The sequence below is a fragment of the Chlamydotis macqueenii genome, chromosome 3 (assembly GCF_036417535.1).
Source record: "Chlamydotis macqueenii isolate bChlMac1 chromosome 3, bChlMac1.mat, whole genome shotgun sequence".
NCBI lineage: Eukaryota > Metazoa > Chordata > Aves > Otidiformes > Otididae > Chlamydotis > Chlamydotis macqueenii.
The window spans coordinates 119,981,172-119,996,006 of record NC_141558.1 but is presented as its reverse complement, the minus strand read 5'-3'; the positions used below and the strand labels follow the sequence as shown (position 1 = coordinate 119,996,006).

Sequence of the window (14,835 nt, the reverse complement as noted above, 5' to 3'; positions counted from 1 at the left end):
TAAAATTAATCTTTCACTTGGCAAGTTAACACATTTTCATATTACGCATGTTGCATAAAAGTTGCTGTAGAACCTGAGGAAGATCCTGCATGCAATGGACATCAACTGCAGTAGGAAGACACCAGCTCTCCCTGCAAACCTGGCCTGGTTCTCCACAGAGAAATGAATCACTTGTTCAAGTTTTCACCCTCTTTCTGGTGGAGGTGAACGGGCACTGTGGCCAACCTCCTGAAGTAGCTTTGGATTTGTCTCACAGTACATAAATTTTCACAAGATGTCCTAGTACTTAGGATTCACATACAATTATCTCCTCCTCAAATGGCAACTTTTTGTAGCCTATATGACCTTTGTGTGGCATCACCCAAGATGCACAGGAGATAGTACGTACCATTAGTGGGCTATCTCCGGCTGAGACTCCTAAGAGGCATGAGAAAGTACTCACTGAGTTTTCTTTTACCCCTTTCACCCCACAAATTTGTAGTCAACTAGGAGAGGTTTTCACGTAAATAGCTTCAAAATCCGGCAAAACTTACTTAATTTTGTTACCAGGGAGCTGATGGCAAGGAACTAGTGATCTATTGCCAGTGACCCAGCCATTAAATGTATCTTAGATATAAGGGGTCCCACATGCTAGCTTAGATGAAAAACAGGTCTGTCTCCTCCATCTGTGTTGATTTGCCTTCCCCACTTACTGCTCAGGAAGCCTTTTGCACTGGAACGTAACGAGGCTCCATGTGCTACTTTTTACTTTTGGCTTTCTCACCCTTCCCTAGATTTGTACCTGATGGGGAAAATAAAGCAAAATAGTCTTGTTTAGTGGATTACACTGAGCTGAGCACATAGTTGTTTAGCATCATGTGCCCTTTTGTTACTTTTGGCATCGTGGGCCCAATCAATGCTCCTTGTGAGGGAGAAGACATGATTTGTGTAAGGTCGATAGGGAAGCACAGTGCTGCTCCTCCATCTGGGGCTCCTCCACTGCTCAGGAGCTGCAGGAGGCATTTCTGAAGGTGACGTTGAGGAAACAATAGTGTGGCACAGGAGGTTTGGACAGGAACTTCCCCGGGCACATCTGGAAAATGAGGATGAAAAGAGCTGCATGTTACTCTACGTTTTGGGTCTGCGCAGTTAGTTGGATCCCTTGCAGGAGAGTTTTTTACAGGCTGACTGCTGAAACCATCAGTCTCTGTTTGTCACTGTTTTTCCTTGTCATCTTCCATCCTTTACGACTATTAGGGAAACCAAGAGGCCCCGCACCACTACAATTCTCTTAAAATGGAATTGCATTTACTATACATTCCTTCTTGTCTGAGATATTGTCCAAAATATTAAGTATTTTTATTTGGTGTTTCTGTTGGGAAAAAAATCCTATCTCAAAAGGTTGTAACTCCATGCCTTCCCTCCCTTTCACTGTTGACACACTGCAAAGTTGTGAAAATGTGATTTCCAAGTAATTAGTAATAAAAAACCCTGTAGTGTAATACTGTCAAGCTGAACAAAGAAAAAGGTGAAGCTTGTGAGCTGAATAGTAGTATCTTCTGTGTGGGTTTCCTATAAGTGCACTGCAGATGTGTTTCATTATTTTGAACTCATTTTTCCAACTGTACTCATCAATAAGACCAATATTTTTCATAGTGAAGTTACGTATGAAAAAGTGGGTATTTTATTTTTTTTTTCCTTTTTTTTTTAGTTTTTAAAAGCTTGATACATGTAGCGTTGGATCAAGGCACATACAAGACTGGCCAAAGGGCATACAAAGCACTTTGGTTTTTAGTTGAAGAAAACAAATGATTATGGCAACAAAGAGTGGCTTGGGGTTTAAACATGAAATAATACCTCATAGTTCAGTAGGAAAGCAGAAAGAAACATGTTACCTTACAAATTTATCAAGGAATTTCTGGAAAACTGTGACAGTAATGGGCAGTATTCCTGACTGTAACGGCAGTATATTGAACACATACCTGTATACTGTTTGAGTATACACTTTGAAATAGCCATGTTTCTCAGCTGTTTGTTTACCTTTGTGACTGAAGTTTTTGAGACCTTACTTATATTGCCTGGGGTTTTTGTCCTGCTCTTTTTTTCTTATGAAACTGCACTTTCAATCCTTTTTTTTTTGTTCAAAGCAGTTTCTAAGTGCTGTCTCTGTCCTCCTGCCCTTGCCTTTCAAATGCCTGTGACCATCCATAGCTGTTTTCTCTGTAATAAGCAGACCACTGGCTTTGATAACCAGAAATCCCAAACCACTATCTGTCTCCTTGGTTTGTAGAGCCTAGCACAGATTTTTAAATTCCTTGATAGGAATTTGATTATGCTCTATTCTAGGGATCAATTTTTTTTTTTTACACCTGTCAACAGCTTCAGTCTCATGCATGTCATCTATTTGATTATTTTAATTTAAATTGGATTTCACCATTGTTGAATGGATATATCCAGACAGCTGATATTGCCCATTACTACACACATTTTTGTTTATTGAATATTCATGTGGTTTACAGATTCAATACTCAACACTGAAAGTTCTGTGAGCTTTTGCAACCACTTCTTGATCTTCCTGATTTTCCAGGTTCAACATTATTTTATTTGATACCAAAGTGAAAAATGGCCTGTGCTTACACTTACAAGGATCTCAGATGAATGTTCTGACTGCTCAACACGGCAAGAAAATTCACTTTCACAGTCAACAAGTCATCTTACTCAGTAGAACACAAAAGTTAAATGGTCTGTAACTTCAATATTAGCAAGGAAAAAATACAGTACAAATTACTAAAAAATACTAAAATATAGAATTGTGGTCAGGTATCCCCGCTACATTAATCGCAGCAGTAGCCTGAAATTTGAAACTTTTAATAAAAAGTTCTTAAATATAAATTATATGGCAAATGTACAGTACATTGCTTTGTCAGTCTTTTAATCCAGTGTTTTGCAGTAGAACAGCAACTGTTAAGTCAGTCTTTTCTCGTTTTCTTTAAAAAACAAAACAAAACCAAAAAACCCAACAAAACCCAAACCAGTCTTTCGTGTCCTTCAGTATCATGAGTGTGAATGATCTGAATCTGGAATACCACTGTCTCTGTAGCTCCTGTTACTACTGCTTTCACTGTGGCTGTTCTTGTACAGATTCATGCCGTTAGGTGGGAAAATGGTGTGTATTACAAATTCCTCCTTGGACACTTGGTCATTGGTTATTGGTATCATCTGGAAAGAAGTCTCCCTGATTTCTAGGATGGAGTTATCCTTCTTGGTTCCCGCTTCAGCATAGTCATCTTTTCTCCGGCGTCCCTTGCTGTAGGTGCAGTTCCGGGAGAACAGGGACCCATTTCTGTGGACGTACCAGCAGACCAGGGCCAGCAGCGCTATGGCCACCAGTGCCACCGCGCCGCCAATGATGGCAGCCAAGGGCAAGCTGGAGTTTTTGTAAGGTTCTTTCTCCTGCTCCCGGTTGAGGGTTGTGGTAGGGTTGTACATCTTAAGGGGTGCTGTCTCGGTCTCAATGCATTCGGGCGTTTCGTTGGAGAGATAGATGTTGCTGGTTTCCATGGGAACCATGCATACACGGTATGGCGATTCTGGTTCAAGAGCCGTAAGCAAATAGTCGTTTCTGTCGCCCGTAACTATCGTTTCAGTTATAGATCCAAATGCAGGGCTGTGACCCATCTTGAGCCAGCTCAGTCTTAAAGCAGTCATTGGTAGTGCAACTTTCCAGGAGATGTGAATAGTCTCCGTGCTTACAGATTTCACAAATATTGTAATGATTTTGCGTACCGGGCTTGCTGTGGTTCTGTAGTTTTTATTTAGGTTGGGGGTCTTGATGTCTGGTTGTTTGGTCACAGAAACCGGCCAGTGTCCCTGGGCTGGGTATAATGTGTTTGGTACTGCAGTAGTGATTTGGATGGTGCTTATCATGCCATCGTCCTTACAATCAAACAGTTCCGCATTGAGGTCTTTGATAGCCATTCCACGTACTTTCTCTGGTGCCTGACACATCAGTCCACGTACATTAACTTTTAAAGGCAATGACTGTAACCAGTCGCGTACCCATTTCATTTTGCACCCGCAGTGCCAAGGGTTGTTGCGAAGAAACAGTTGAGTTATGTTGTCCAGATCATCAAAGACACCCTGAGGTAAATTGCTAAGATTGTTATTGGACATGTCTAGTCGATACAACTGCCTTAAGTAAGAGAAAGCATTGGGTGGCACACGGTTGATGTGGTTTTCTTGAAGATAAAGCTTTCTTAGGTTTGTTCCCGGCAAATTTACCGGTGCAGCTGTGAGCGAATTGCGGACCAATGACAGTTCTGTAAGATTGACTAGATTCATGAAGACTTTGTCTCCTAATCCATGATTATTTAGAAGATTCCCGTCTAAAACAAGGCGTTTTAGATTTGTAAGGTCTTGAAGGGACAGCTCTGAAATTGTGGAAATACGATTATCATCCAAGCGTAGCTCTTCTATCGTTTTAGGCAAACCCCAGGGAATGGTGCTAAGGTGATTTCGAGAGAGAAAAAGAAGTCTGAGATAGATGTTGTCCCGGAAAGCTCCATCCTCAATGCTAACAGCGGAAACAGAATTATCATCCAAATGCAGTTCTTCCAGATACGGAATTTGTGATAGTGAATCATAAGTAATGGTCCTTATATTATTCTCCTGCAAATGCAGTTCCTTAACATACTTAGGGAGGTTAGTGGGGAATTCATCTAGGCTGTTGTGGTATAAATATATTCTTTCCACCCTAAGCAAGTTCTTCAGTTCTGAAGGAATCCCAGCATTATTTATTTGATTGTTCTGAAGGAAGAGGGTAGTAGCATCCTCTGGGATTCCTGTAGGAATAGACGTCAAATCGCGATCATTACAATATATGAAACCCACATCACAGCGACATACTGAAGGGCATGGTTTCGCACTAACAGGGTAAGGTGCCATGTCAAGTAACAGCCCTATTTTAGTCCAAACTAGGAAGATGCTCCAGGTTACACTAATCATGGTCAGGAATGATGAGATTTGTATACAGTTCTGATCTTCAACAATCTAAAAAACCAAACAAACAAAATTATCCAGATCATCAGTGAATAAACCACAATGAAAATTCAACTTCAGCATTACAGAAGACATCTGAAACATGCATATTAAACTAAAATTCAAGCTTGTAGACACATTTTACTTTCTTTTCCTTACATCAATAATTGTACTACTTCTTGTACTAATTCAATTAAGTTAATAGGTTATTCTGCACAGTAATTGAAAATAATATAATCAGGTATGTCTTGATCTGTGAATTGTTTTGCTTAAGCAAGAAGTCTCTTTCTAAGGATTCTTTCACATTTCTTGTGTGGAGACAATCTTTGTTTGCAGATACCAGATAAGTACAGAGCTGAACTCACACCCGAGTTCAAGTAAATCATTCTATATCTGAAAGATAAGAAGTAATTACTAAGCCAGCTAACTACCCCCAGGAGCCCTTAAGTGAACTATAAAACCCTTACCAAACCCACATCTGTGGTGGTAGCTATTTTGGAGGTTCAAAATGTCCTAATGGCAAAGCATAAAATGCAGACAAAAGAGCAAGACTTTTTTCCAAGGTCTTCTGAGTGCTTAACATCACATTGTGCATCTTACAAATTCAGCAGCCTACTTTTTCTTGCTTTTCAAGCTGCAGTCTTTAAAGGAGAATGTTACAATTGGTAGGTAGCTAACAACCTGACGTAGCTGTTAGAGCTATGGCTTTCTAGTTGACTGGATGGACTATTTCATTACATGCTTAATTTCATGTTTAAATATTTGTCATTCTCAGAAGTCTTCTTGCTAAGCAGTACACTAATAAGAGACTATTTGGCAGGTTTAACCACATTTTCCCACCTTATTAGTTCAAACTGTGCAGGGCAGGGATAACATAAATTAACTCTTGAGACTGAAATTGTACTTTGCATTAGTAGCGTGTTTGTACATTGAGCTCAGGTAAATTAGCATGTTTATAGCTTTTAAGACAACATAATTCAATTACCATTGTAATTAGGGTTGTGAGAACTTCTGCAAGATGACCTGTGCATTAAGCAGTGTCATGACCTTTTCTCTTGTGGATTCATATATTAATTGAACTTTATTCTCTGAGGCACGAAAAGGAAAATAAATTAATATTGATCCTACCGTATTTAAAGGTATGAGTAAATTTTGTGCTTGAGGATATCCAGTACAGGAATGTCTTTCTCGGGAGTCACTCTTACGGTTTACTCCATGGAGCCGTGTTTTTCTCAGCGGTGTTTACTCAGACGGTCCTTCTTGGTGGTGTGTGTTTCCTGGCTCCTGGCACAATACTCAATGAGCATTCCAACCAAGATTTATCATGGTACGTAAGCACACCAGGCCGGGGTGTATAAAAGCTTCAGCTTCCCTCTATTTTTGTCCTCATGTAAAGTCTGTGAATGGAGAGCCTCTTTTGTTTGATTTAATGCCTTTAGCAGGAATTACTTTCTTTGTAACTCTTACAAACTCTTCTGTGCAGTGTAGTAGTCGGAGGTGGTAACTTCAGTGCCGCGTGATGGAAGCTATTCATTCTGCTGAGGCTTGAAGGATAGTAGCCTCTTCAGGACGTCAGGAATGGGGCTGCTTTTTCCTGTCCAGAATTATCCAAGTATAAACTTTGTACAGTAGCTACATCCTGATACATCCATGCATCTTTGAGAGAACTATTTTCCTACTCTCACTTTTTAACACTTCTTCCAAATTTGTAATGCAGGAAAGAATTCCTCCTGCGCTGCAAGAATGCAAGTTACTCTACTGTAGAAATGTCAGGCAATTCAGATGGTTGTCTTCATTTAAAAAAACCCACAAAAGTATGATTTCCTTCCCAGAAAGCTCCCCTTTTAAAGCTTTCCTTGAACTCTTTTAGTTTCCTGTGAAAGTAAAAACAAAGAAAGGTGGAATTAATAACAACTGGTTGACACTAGTATTCAGAGTTGTGTTGCACCCCCATATAAATCATGCTATGCTTATTGAATACATGACTAGCACATCATTTTCCCATAATATTGGTATTTCAGCAAAACGTAGAGCTCTTTAACAAAATGTTTTGTTGTTTAGTCTCATGTTACTGCATTTCTGCTGGAACTCCATGTTCCTTTCTTTCAGAAGAAAATAGTCATCCTGAATTGACAAACAGTAACAAAATATTTGTAAATGATGTTTCCCACTTGATTACAAATGCCAGTCCTGCCTCCTTGCTTTGTCTTCTTGGTCAACTGAAGCAATGATGATCCTCTCCTTGGTTTTAAATGTAAAGGGAGGTAATTAGCATTCCGCAGCTACGGGGTGAAAGGGGAAACACTTTTGCTAAAATACTGTATTAATATTTCACATTTGCAACATGCTGATTCTGAACTGGGCACTAGCCAGGCATCTGTATTAACCCTCTGATAAGAGATACACATATGGGGGGTTTGTCTATGAAGTGTGCTCGGTTTGCAGTCTGAACTTTTAAGCTACTGTATTTCTCACTTTGCATAGTGCATTTGGTGTTTAGATCAGTACTCTATCTGCTTTTTCTAGTTTCAAAAAAAGAAAAATATTTTCAGTCTTGGCTGTTCCTATTTCTCAAAGAACTCTAAGTATTTGATTGGTTTTGAATGGTGTTTTTAATTTGGGCTACTTCGTATCACTATTGCAGAAAGTATCCAGTGAAGATACCAACTCTGTGTTCCCCCAGAGCATGTATGTCTGAAACAGGAATGGTTAAATCTGAAATTAAAAGATCTCTAATGTTTACTTGCTTCTCCCTTTGTGACTGCATCTTGTCCAGAGAAGTGAAAACCAGCCTCAGAGAACTGACATGCTAAGAAAAAACAGCACGCAGAGTAACGCTCGCTTAGCTGCCTTCCTGCGAGCTTAACTAGAGTAGCTTCTGGTCCTTTGTAAAAGATTTGAACCAAACAGAAACACTCTGCCTTTTAAAATTCTTGTCTTTTGCAATTTGAAGCAGGTCCATCATGAAGTACCTCAGTAATACTCCTATGGCAACAGGGCATTTGCGCTGATACTAAGTTACTGACATAGATACAAATTATGCCGCTCTTTTTCACAGAAAAACATTGATCATTAAAAAAAAAAAAAAAAAAAAAAGCCCCCCACTTTAGAGATGGTGTGACTGTCCAGTAGAGCCTCTTCCCTCCTGATACAGCTCTCATGCTCATATGAGCTTTGGTTTTGCACCTTGTTTTTAGCACTTGTGTAATAAAAATAGTAAATTAAAATGAGACACCCCCACTGTGGTACAGGTAATTATTTTAAGGTACGCTTTATTTAAGGTGAAAACTCAATCTGTGTGGCCGCATTTTAGAATAGAAGGGAATGCGTATTTTTTGCTAACTTACGTAATTGGGTAAATTATGCAATCCTTATAAAATGGAACAAAAAGGCTCCATATGCTTGCAGTGTTCAGTTTTCCTGGTCTGTATTACTGAGGTGTTTGGGGAAAGAAGTCCAGGCTCTATTCCTGAAACTTTGAAATAACCAGTTGCTTAACAGCTGCAGAAAAAATGGTATCTCTTAGGAACTAATGGGAAGTTGTGACAGAGGGTATTTTCTGGAAGTATATTGTGAAGCAGGAATATAAATTTCTTAAATAGGCCTTTGAAGGCAACAATAACTTCTAAGTACTTAAAAATAAATTTTCTTTAGAACTTACAGAGCTGTAAAAAATGTGTTAGTATTAAGCCAAACAGAGACTCCAGTATGCATACATTACATACATACACACACAAGAAAGTGAGTTCATTTGCTTTACTCTTCTAGCATATAAACTGTTTCCTCTTTGCTCCATTTGATAGTCATCCCTTCATTTATTGCCGCTATTATAATAGCAGTAACGTGTAGGATTAAAATGAAAGCACTAAAGCTCATTAAGTTCTTGGAATTTTTTTTATCCCTTCTCTCAAAATTACATGAAAACAAGAGAGAGAAAAAAGCAGGTCTCTGGAGAAGATGACACTGTTTCAAAAATGTGGATTAAGACTATATCCCCCACTCCCTTTTCTAAACTTAGAATAGTTTTCTTCAGGTTTTGATTGTTTGATATCTCACACTTCCCTTTTATATCTCAAGACATAGCTGAGAACAATGTTTTTGCATATCAAAGGCTCCAGTGATCTGTCTACAGGGCAGAAGGGAATCCTGCTGCCAATGCTCCAACTTTCTCCTTCTTGAGCTGTCTCTAAATATTCCCTGACATCAAGTCATTATAGCTGATTCGGCGGGATGAAAAGAGAAGTGACCCCCCCACTGGTACAGACACTGTGTCCAGGTTTCTGCAGCATCAAACTGGGAGGCTTCATGGACACATGGTTTTGAAAGAAGCCATTACTTTTGAACGGAGCAGATTTTAGAAAGTATGGGCTAAAATTCGTTTTTAAATGCAAAAATGACTTTTTATTTTTGTAACAAAAGTAACACTGGAGCAACTGAACAGCGGCTTTTTCGCTTATCTTTATTTCGACTTGAATGTTTTCATGAACTTTGCTGAACTGCATGGTTAAATTACTTTTCCTGAGACATTGTGTAAGCAAGTGTATTGCTATAGATAGCAGTAATGTGTAAGCCTCACGCGTGTACTTATCGCCGTGGTACAGCTAAGCAAGGGGACATCTTATTTTAAAATGTTCAAAGTAATTTACACTACACAATAAAAATGTACCGAAGAAGAACATTATATTTACTATAAGGTATGGAGTCCAGCTGCACTCCCTGTCCTGTGGGCTGGCAACACCAAAAAAAAAAAAAAGTTTTGGTATATTTGAAAAATTGGGAGTTTTTCTAAAGATGGTGCCAAAGAGATCTTTTCTTTCCAAGCTGTGATAAAACATGAATAAAATCAAGACCTGCCTCACTCGAGGTCACACAATGCTTATTTGAATTTCTAATCTACCTCTGTGTTCTCTGGCAGGAACTCTGGTAGCTCAGTGGCTTCTTTCTCACCATCAAAGTAACAGGGGGAAGGGAAACAACTTGGTATTTTTAGGTTATAAATGACAAGAGTATAATTTAAAGATAATTAGAATTTATTAAAATATACTTCCTTGATAAGCCTAAAAATTTTGCTTAATCGGTGTATTACATTCCAGAATTAGCTCCCCATTTGTTTATAATCTGAAATGTATCAGAAACATAAAATGTGCTTATCTTGTTTTAAAATACTTGTGCAGTCTCTCTGCTGCGTATATTGCCAGTTTAGCTTACAAAGGTCATGCTGCCTCATAAATAGCTTCACCAACTTTAAAAAAAAAAAAAAGTTCCATAGTGCTAATCTACACTTAAAACAATGCCCATACTTTGTTTTCTTTAAGTGTATTACTCAGAGTTAGTTGATAGTGACAGCAAAATGCTTTCTAAGCACCCTGTCTAGGAGCTGCAATTTCCACGATCATCATATTTCAGGAAGGTGCCCCAGTCTTTTGTTTGGTGCTAGGCAAGCAGAAGGTCCTCTAGCTGTCTTTCCAAGGGGTAAAGAATGCAAAGGATTTTGTTAAAGTGAGAGTGAGCCCTTCAGCCAGGTTGTATCTCTGTGTTTTGGTGAAATTTGCATTTTTTTTTTTCCTTTTGTAACAGAAGGATTTATTTACTGGTAGAAAACTGTATTTGCCTCCCTCCAGTGTAGTAGTGGAATATAATATTATTTTTGCCTTCCTAATTCTAACTGAACTGTCTTAAAAAAAAAAAAAAACACCAACAACAAAAACCAAGCAAATTTTGATGTGATCTTCCCTTAAATGTAAGTGACTCTGACTTAGAAATGGATTCTCAGTAAAAGCTTGACTCCACGCCCAAGATGAACCAAACCAGTATTTGCTGCAGAGGATGGAAATGAAGTAAGAGTTGTTCTCTTCTGAAGTTTACTTTTAAAACCTTTCCTGGTTTTGAAGATGCTAGGTTGAAAAGACCCAGACTACTAGGCTATTCCTCCTCACTCTCTTGTTTTGACTACTTTGCTTCTGCAAAGGTTGCACATTAAAAAAGCACTCTGAGGGGGAGTGTTTTGCAATTATGGCTTCTAGGTTTTCTTTTGAGAGCTGCTGCTGAAGGAACTCGCCCGTGCTTAAAATAAAAGAATAAAGAACAAATGCTACCATTGTTTCAAGGTAAAATCAATTTTTTTTCCCCCTCTTGACAAGTTTAGGTGGAATTATACCTGATAAGGAGTTCCTGGCACAAAATGTTAGGCATGTACAAATATTACTTAAACACAGGATAAAGTTACAGTAGTTTTGTTTCTTTCCCTTTTAAGACAGAGTTGTCTGCTCATCTCTCAATTACTAGATTTGCTCCTCCAAAAATAAGGCTTTAAAAAAATGTGAAGTGTTAAGATTGCTTGAATTCTTACAGCTCATGAAAGGGAGAAGAGAGTTTGTAATGATAAATTCACTGAACAGTCTTCAAGATGCCTGCCCAGAGTGATATTTGGTCACTTCTTAAAAATAAATGTAAGCAATCACATATTAATTTTTCTGTACATTCCTGTGCTTTGAAGTGATGAAGGAAAAAAACTTGAGAAATAACTCTCCATTAGCATCCATGCTTCCTGCTCAGAGGAGACAAAGATGGCCATCTACCAACTGAAGCCACTTCAAATAATTGCAGTGCCAAGTTTGCAAACTCCAGCAATTGCTTTGACTCGTCACCATCGCCTTACCCAATATCTTTCAACTTTTTGCTATTGGTGACAAAGGAAAAATGAAAGAAAAAAAAAAAAAGACACAGAAATGCTTTGTTTTGTTTTGTTTTTGTTCTTGCTGTAAACTGTACACACTTTATTTCTGGACATTAAAGCTTGCTGTAGGTTTACTACCGAGTTTTTGCCCACTGGGGGGTGGTACACGCTACAAAACCTGAGCTTTTCAGAGCCACAAGTCAGATGGTTTTTGCTGCTGTCCAGTTTTCTCTGCTTTAATTACAACAAAGTCTCCTGTTGAGAAAAACAGAGGCAGCCTCCAAAGGAGGGAATTAAAAAAAAAAAAATTCACTCTTTCAGAGACTTTACAGAATCTTATTTCCTGTGCTGATTGTATTAACTACGGTATTTATCTGGTCGTTCTCCAGTTAAAATAAAATAGTATGAAGGTACTAAAAAAAAAAAAAGTAACATTTTAAATATAAGCCAAGGATTGTCACTGTTTCTGGTAAACAAGAGGAGCACAGAAGGCAGGAAAAAATACAGCCTTTAGAAGTGATTAAATGTAGATGGAAAAATAGAAAAGCTTGATAGCAGTATGAATAGAAGGATTAGAATAACCTCAGTATATTTTAAGATAATTGGCTTTCTATAAACACAGGTATACGTTTTGTTTATGAAATATTTGAAAACCAATCTTAACCAGGGCCAAACTGGATGGTTTTGGAAGAAATTAAAGGAAACTTGAGGGGGTTTTTCTTGGAGGGAGGGAAGGGCAATGAAACCTCTTAAATGTGACCTAGTGTGTGGCACATATTGACAAGGAAAACACAGACTGATCTTTCTGTTTTATAGCACATAATTCTTTCCTTTGTACACTTGAATTGACAAATGCATTTTTCACTCTAATTCAAAGAAATGTTCATTAAGACGCCATATCCCCAGGCAGTAGATGGTGAGCATAATTGATGCTTCTATCTTTTTGGGCAGTATATTTTTGAGCAAGGAAATTGGGGTCAGGATAATGAATTTTTTTTTTAAAGTCTGAACATTTGCAGCCTCTTCTTTCTCTACTTTTTCTCTGCACAGAGAATTTACATGGAAATGCAAAAAGCGGATCATCTTTTTCTAAGAAAATGCGTTCAGCTGATGTGCTCTTTCGCAAGAATACGGTTTAATTGTAAAGTAATCCTGCATTTCGGTGTGAATCTGGTGTACAAAACACTCCGCTGCACTGTTAACTGACTAGGATTTATCCTTTGAAGAAGGGAAGCGACTTGCCTTCTCTCCAAATTAGTAACCCATGGCTAACAGCACCCCACGAATTAGTTAATTACACGCACTCATCCTTGCCCTAACGCGTTTGCAACACTCCTCGCAACTTTGACTGGATGCGCCAGGGCTGCGGTCAAAGAAATGAAAATTTAGGCTACCTCAAAGAGAAGGACTGAGCCAGAAAAGCAGCTGTCTGGGCAAGAGCAGAGCTTTTATTCGCCAAAGGGGGGGGGAATCTCGAAAACTAGGCACGAACCAAAAAAAAAAAAAATCCCCCCCAAACTAGAAGGCTGTGCCTGGATGCTGTAAGCTATGGCAGATGCTGGGAAGCTGGAGTGCTGCGTTGGAAAATGCAGGGATACCCAGGCTTCGCCTTATCAACTAAGTTGCAGCTCCTAATTGCGTTCCAGGGAATTGGGAAAAGAAAAGGCTCCGGCGCATCCCCCAGCTCGTGGAAAGGTTTTTTTGGGGCGAGAACACCGAAAAGACGAGGTATGCAAAGGCAGAAGTGGCGGAAAGATTTATTTGCGAGCCATTTCTAAAGGCATTTGCCGCGCTTCTAGCAGGGCGGACAATCCCTTAATAGAATAAAAACAGAAAAAAAAAAAAAGTTGATTAAAACTAGGCGAGGGCCTCGGGGATGCCGGGGAGGGGGGGCGGGGGGCGATCAGCCACCTCTTCTTCCCAAAGTGGGGCGGCCTGGAGGGAAACTGGGGGCCTGTTGCATTCTTTCTTAACGTCTGTGCAACCATTTTGTTCCCCATCTCCTCGCCCGCAGCCTCGGTGCGTGAGGACAGGCAGCGCCGGGGGGGGGGTGCACAAACCTTTAATTAGGAAAAAAAAAAAATGCAGCAAGGAGGAGGTGAGGGGGGAGTTTCAAAACCAGGGGAGAAACGCAGAGTACAGACAGGTAGATTCCCGCCCCCCCCCCCCCCCCCCCTCTGCCCCGTTAAACCGAGGGGCTGGGGTCCCAGCAGCAGCGGCGTTGCTGCGCGGCTCCCTCCGCCCCCGCGGAAGGAGGATTTTGCGCTCTCCCTGGCACCGCACGGCCAGTTTGGGGAGCAGCCGGCTTGCAGCTCAGGTAGGCAGCGGGAGGGTGGGCGGGCAAAGGCCAGCTGCAGCCGCGGGGGGTGGCCGTGGCGCTCCGCGCTCCTTGCGCGCCCTGCCGCGCAGCCAAGCGGGGAGCTCCCCGCCGCAGCGCCATGCCCGCACCCCGGGGCTACGGGGCGCGGGGGGGGTGGTTGCCCAAACTTCCCCGCCGCATTCTCCTCTACCTCCTCACCGCCCCTCTCAGCCTCCCATACCCCGACCCGCGCAACTCCCGCGGAGGAAGCACGTATTCCCCGCGCTTACCTAAGGGGCGCGATCCCGGCTGCGGGGCGGCCGCGGTCGGTAAATCCCACTGGTGGCTGGGGAAGGGCGGAAAGGCGCGGAGCGGCGCGCGGGCTGCGCTGGCGCGGGGCAGCCGCCGAGCTCGGCGCGCGCCCTCAAGTCGCAGCGGCCAGCGGCGGGCTGGGGGCGGGGCCAGACGTCACCCCCTCGAGGGGGCGGGGCTCGGCGGGCGGGGCGGGGCGCGCGGCGCCGTCGCTAGGGGGAGCAGCAGGCGGCGCCATGGCTGGGCCGCGACGGGGGAGGGGCGGCGGCGCCTCGTCCCTGTGGAAAGCGCGGGGGAGGGAGGGTTCTCGCTTATTTTTTCATTTTTCTCGCACTTTTTTTTTTCCCCCAGTACCGCTGCTGACTGTGCTGGGAGGGAGGTGGCGCCCCCTCGTCCCTTCAGAGCTGCCTGTTAAACCCCGAGTGACTGTTTTCGGTTCCCTGACAGTGCGATCAGCGCGGCAAAGTCAACCTCTGCCGCCGCCTTCTCCTTGGGTTTGGCTCAAAGATCAGGGGTGGTTACCAGTTGCACA

At 41.4% G+C, this 14,835-nt stretch overlaps 2 protein-coding genes across 12 annotated transcripts in view; one reads left to right on the top strand and one right to left on the bottom strand.

The window, feature by feature from the left end:
• The window catches only part of MACROD2 (mono-ADP ribosylhydrolase 2), a 924,269-nt gene that overhangs the window by 100,902 nt on the left and 808,532 nt on the right, over positions 1-14,835 (top strand). The window lies entirely within an intron of this gene.
• On the bottom strand, positions 2,445-14,420 carry FLRT3 (fibronectin leucine rich transmembrane protein 3). 3 transcript variants are annotated; one of them, XM_086743829.1, is made up of 3 exons: positions 14,282-14,420; positions 6,145-6,890; positions 2,445-5,028 (listed from the first exon to the last, which is right to left on the bottom strand). In XM_086743829.1, the coding sequence occupies exon 3, from the start codon at positions 4,981-4,983 to the stop codon at positions 3,034-3,036; it is 1,950 nt and encodes a 649-aa protein (XP_086599955.1). In that variant the 5' UTR covers positions 4,984-5,028; positions 6,145-6,890; positions 14,282-14,420; the 3' UTR covers positions 2,445-3,033. The 3 variants fall into 3 exon arrangements, 1 of the variants encoding a protein (XP_086599955.1); XR_015258052.1 differs by lacking the exons at positions 2,445-5,028; positions 6,145-6,890 and adding exons at positions 13,434-13,506; positions 13,604-13,752; XR_015258051.1 differs by lacking the exons at positions 2,445-5,028; positions 6,145-6,890 and adding an exon at positions 13,434-13,752.

Bases quoted from the DNA above. Each gene is read 5' to 3' on its own strand.
- FLRT3 (XM_086743829.1), bottom strand. From the start codon at position 4,983: ATGATTAGTGTAACCTGGAGCATCTTCCTAGTTTGGACTAAAATAGGG.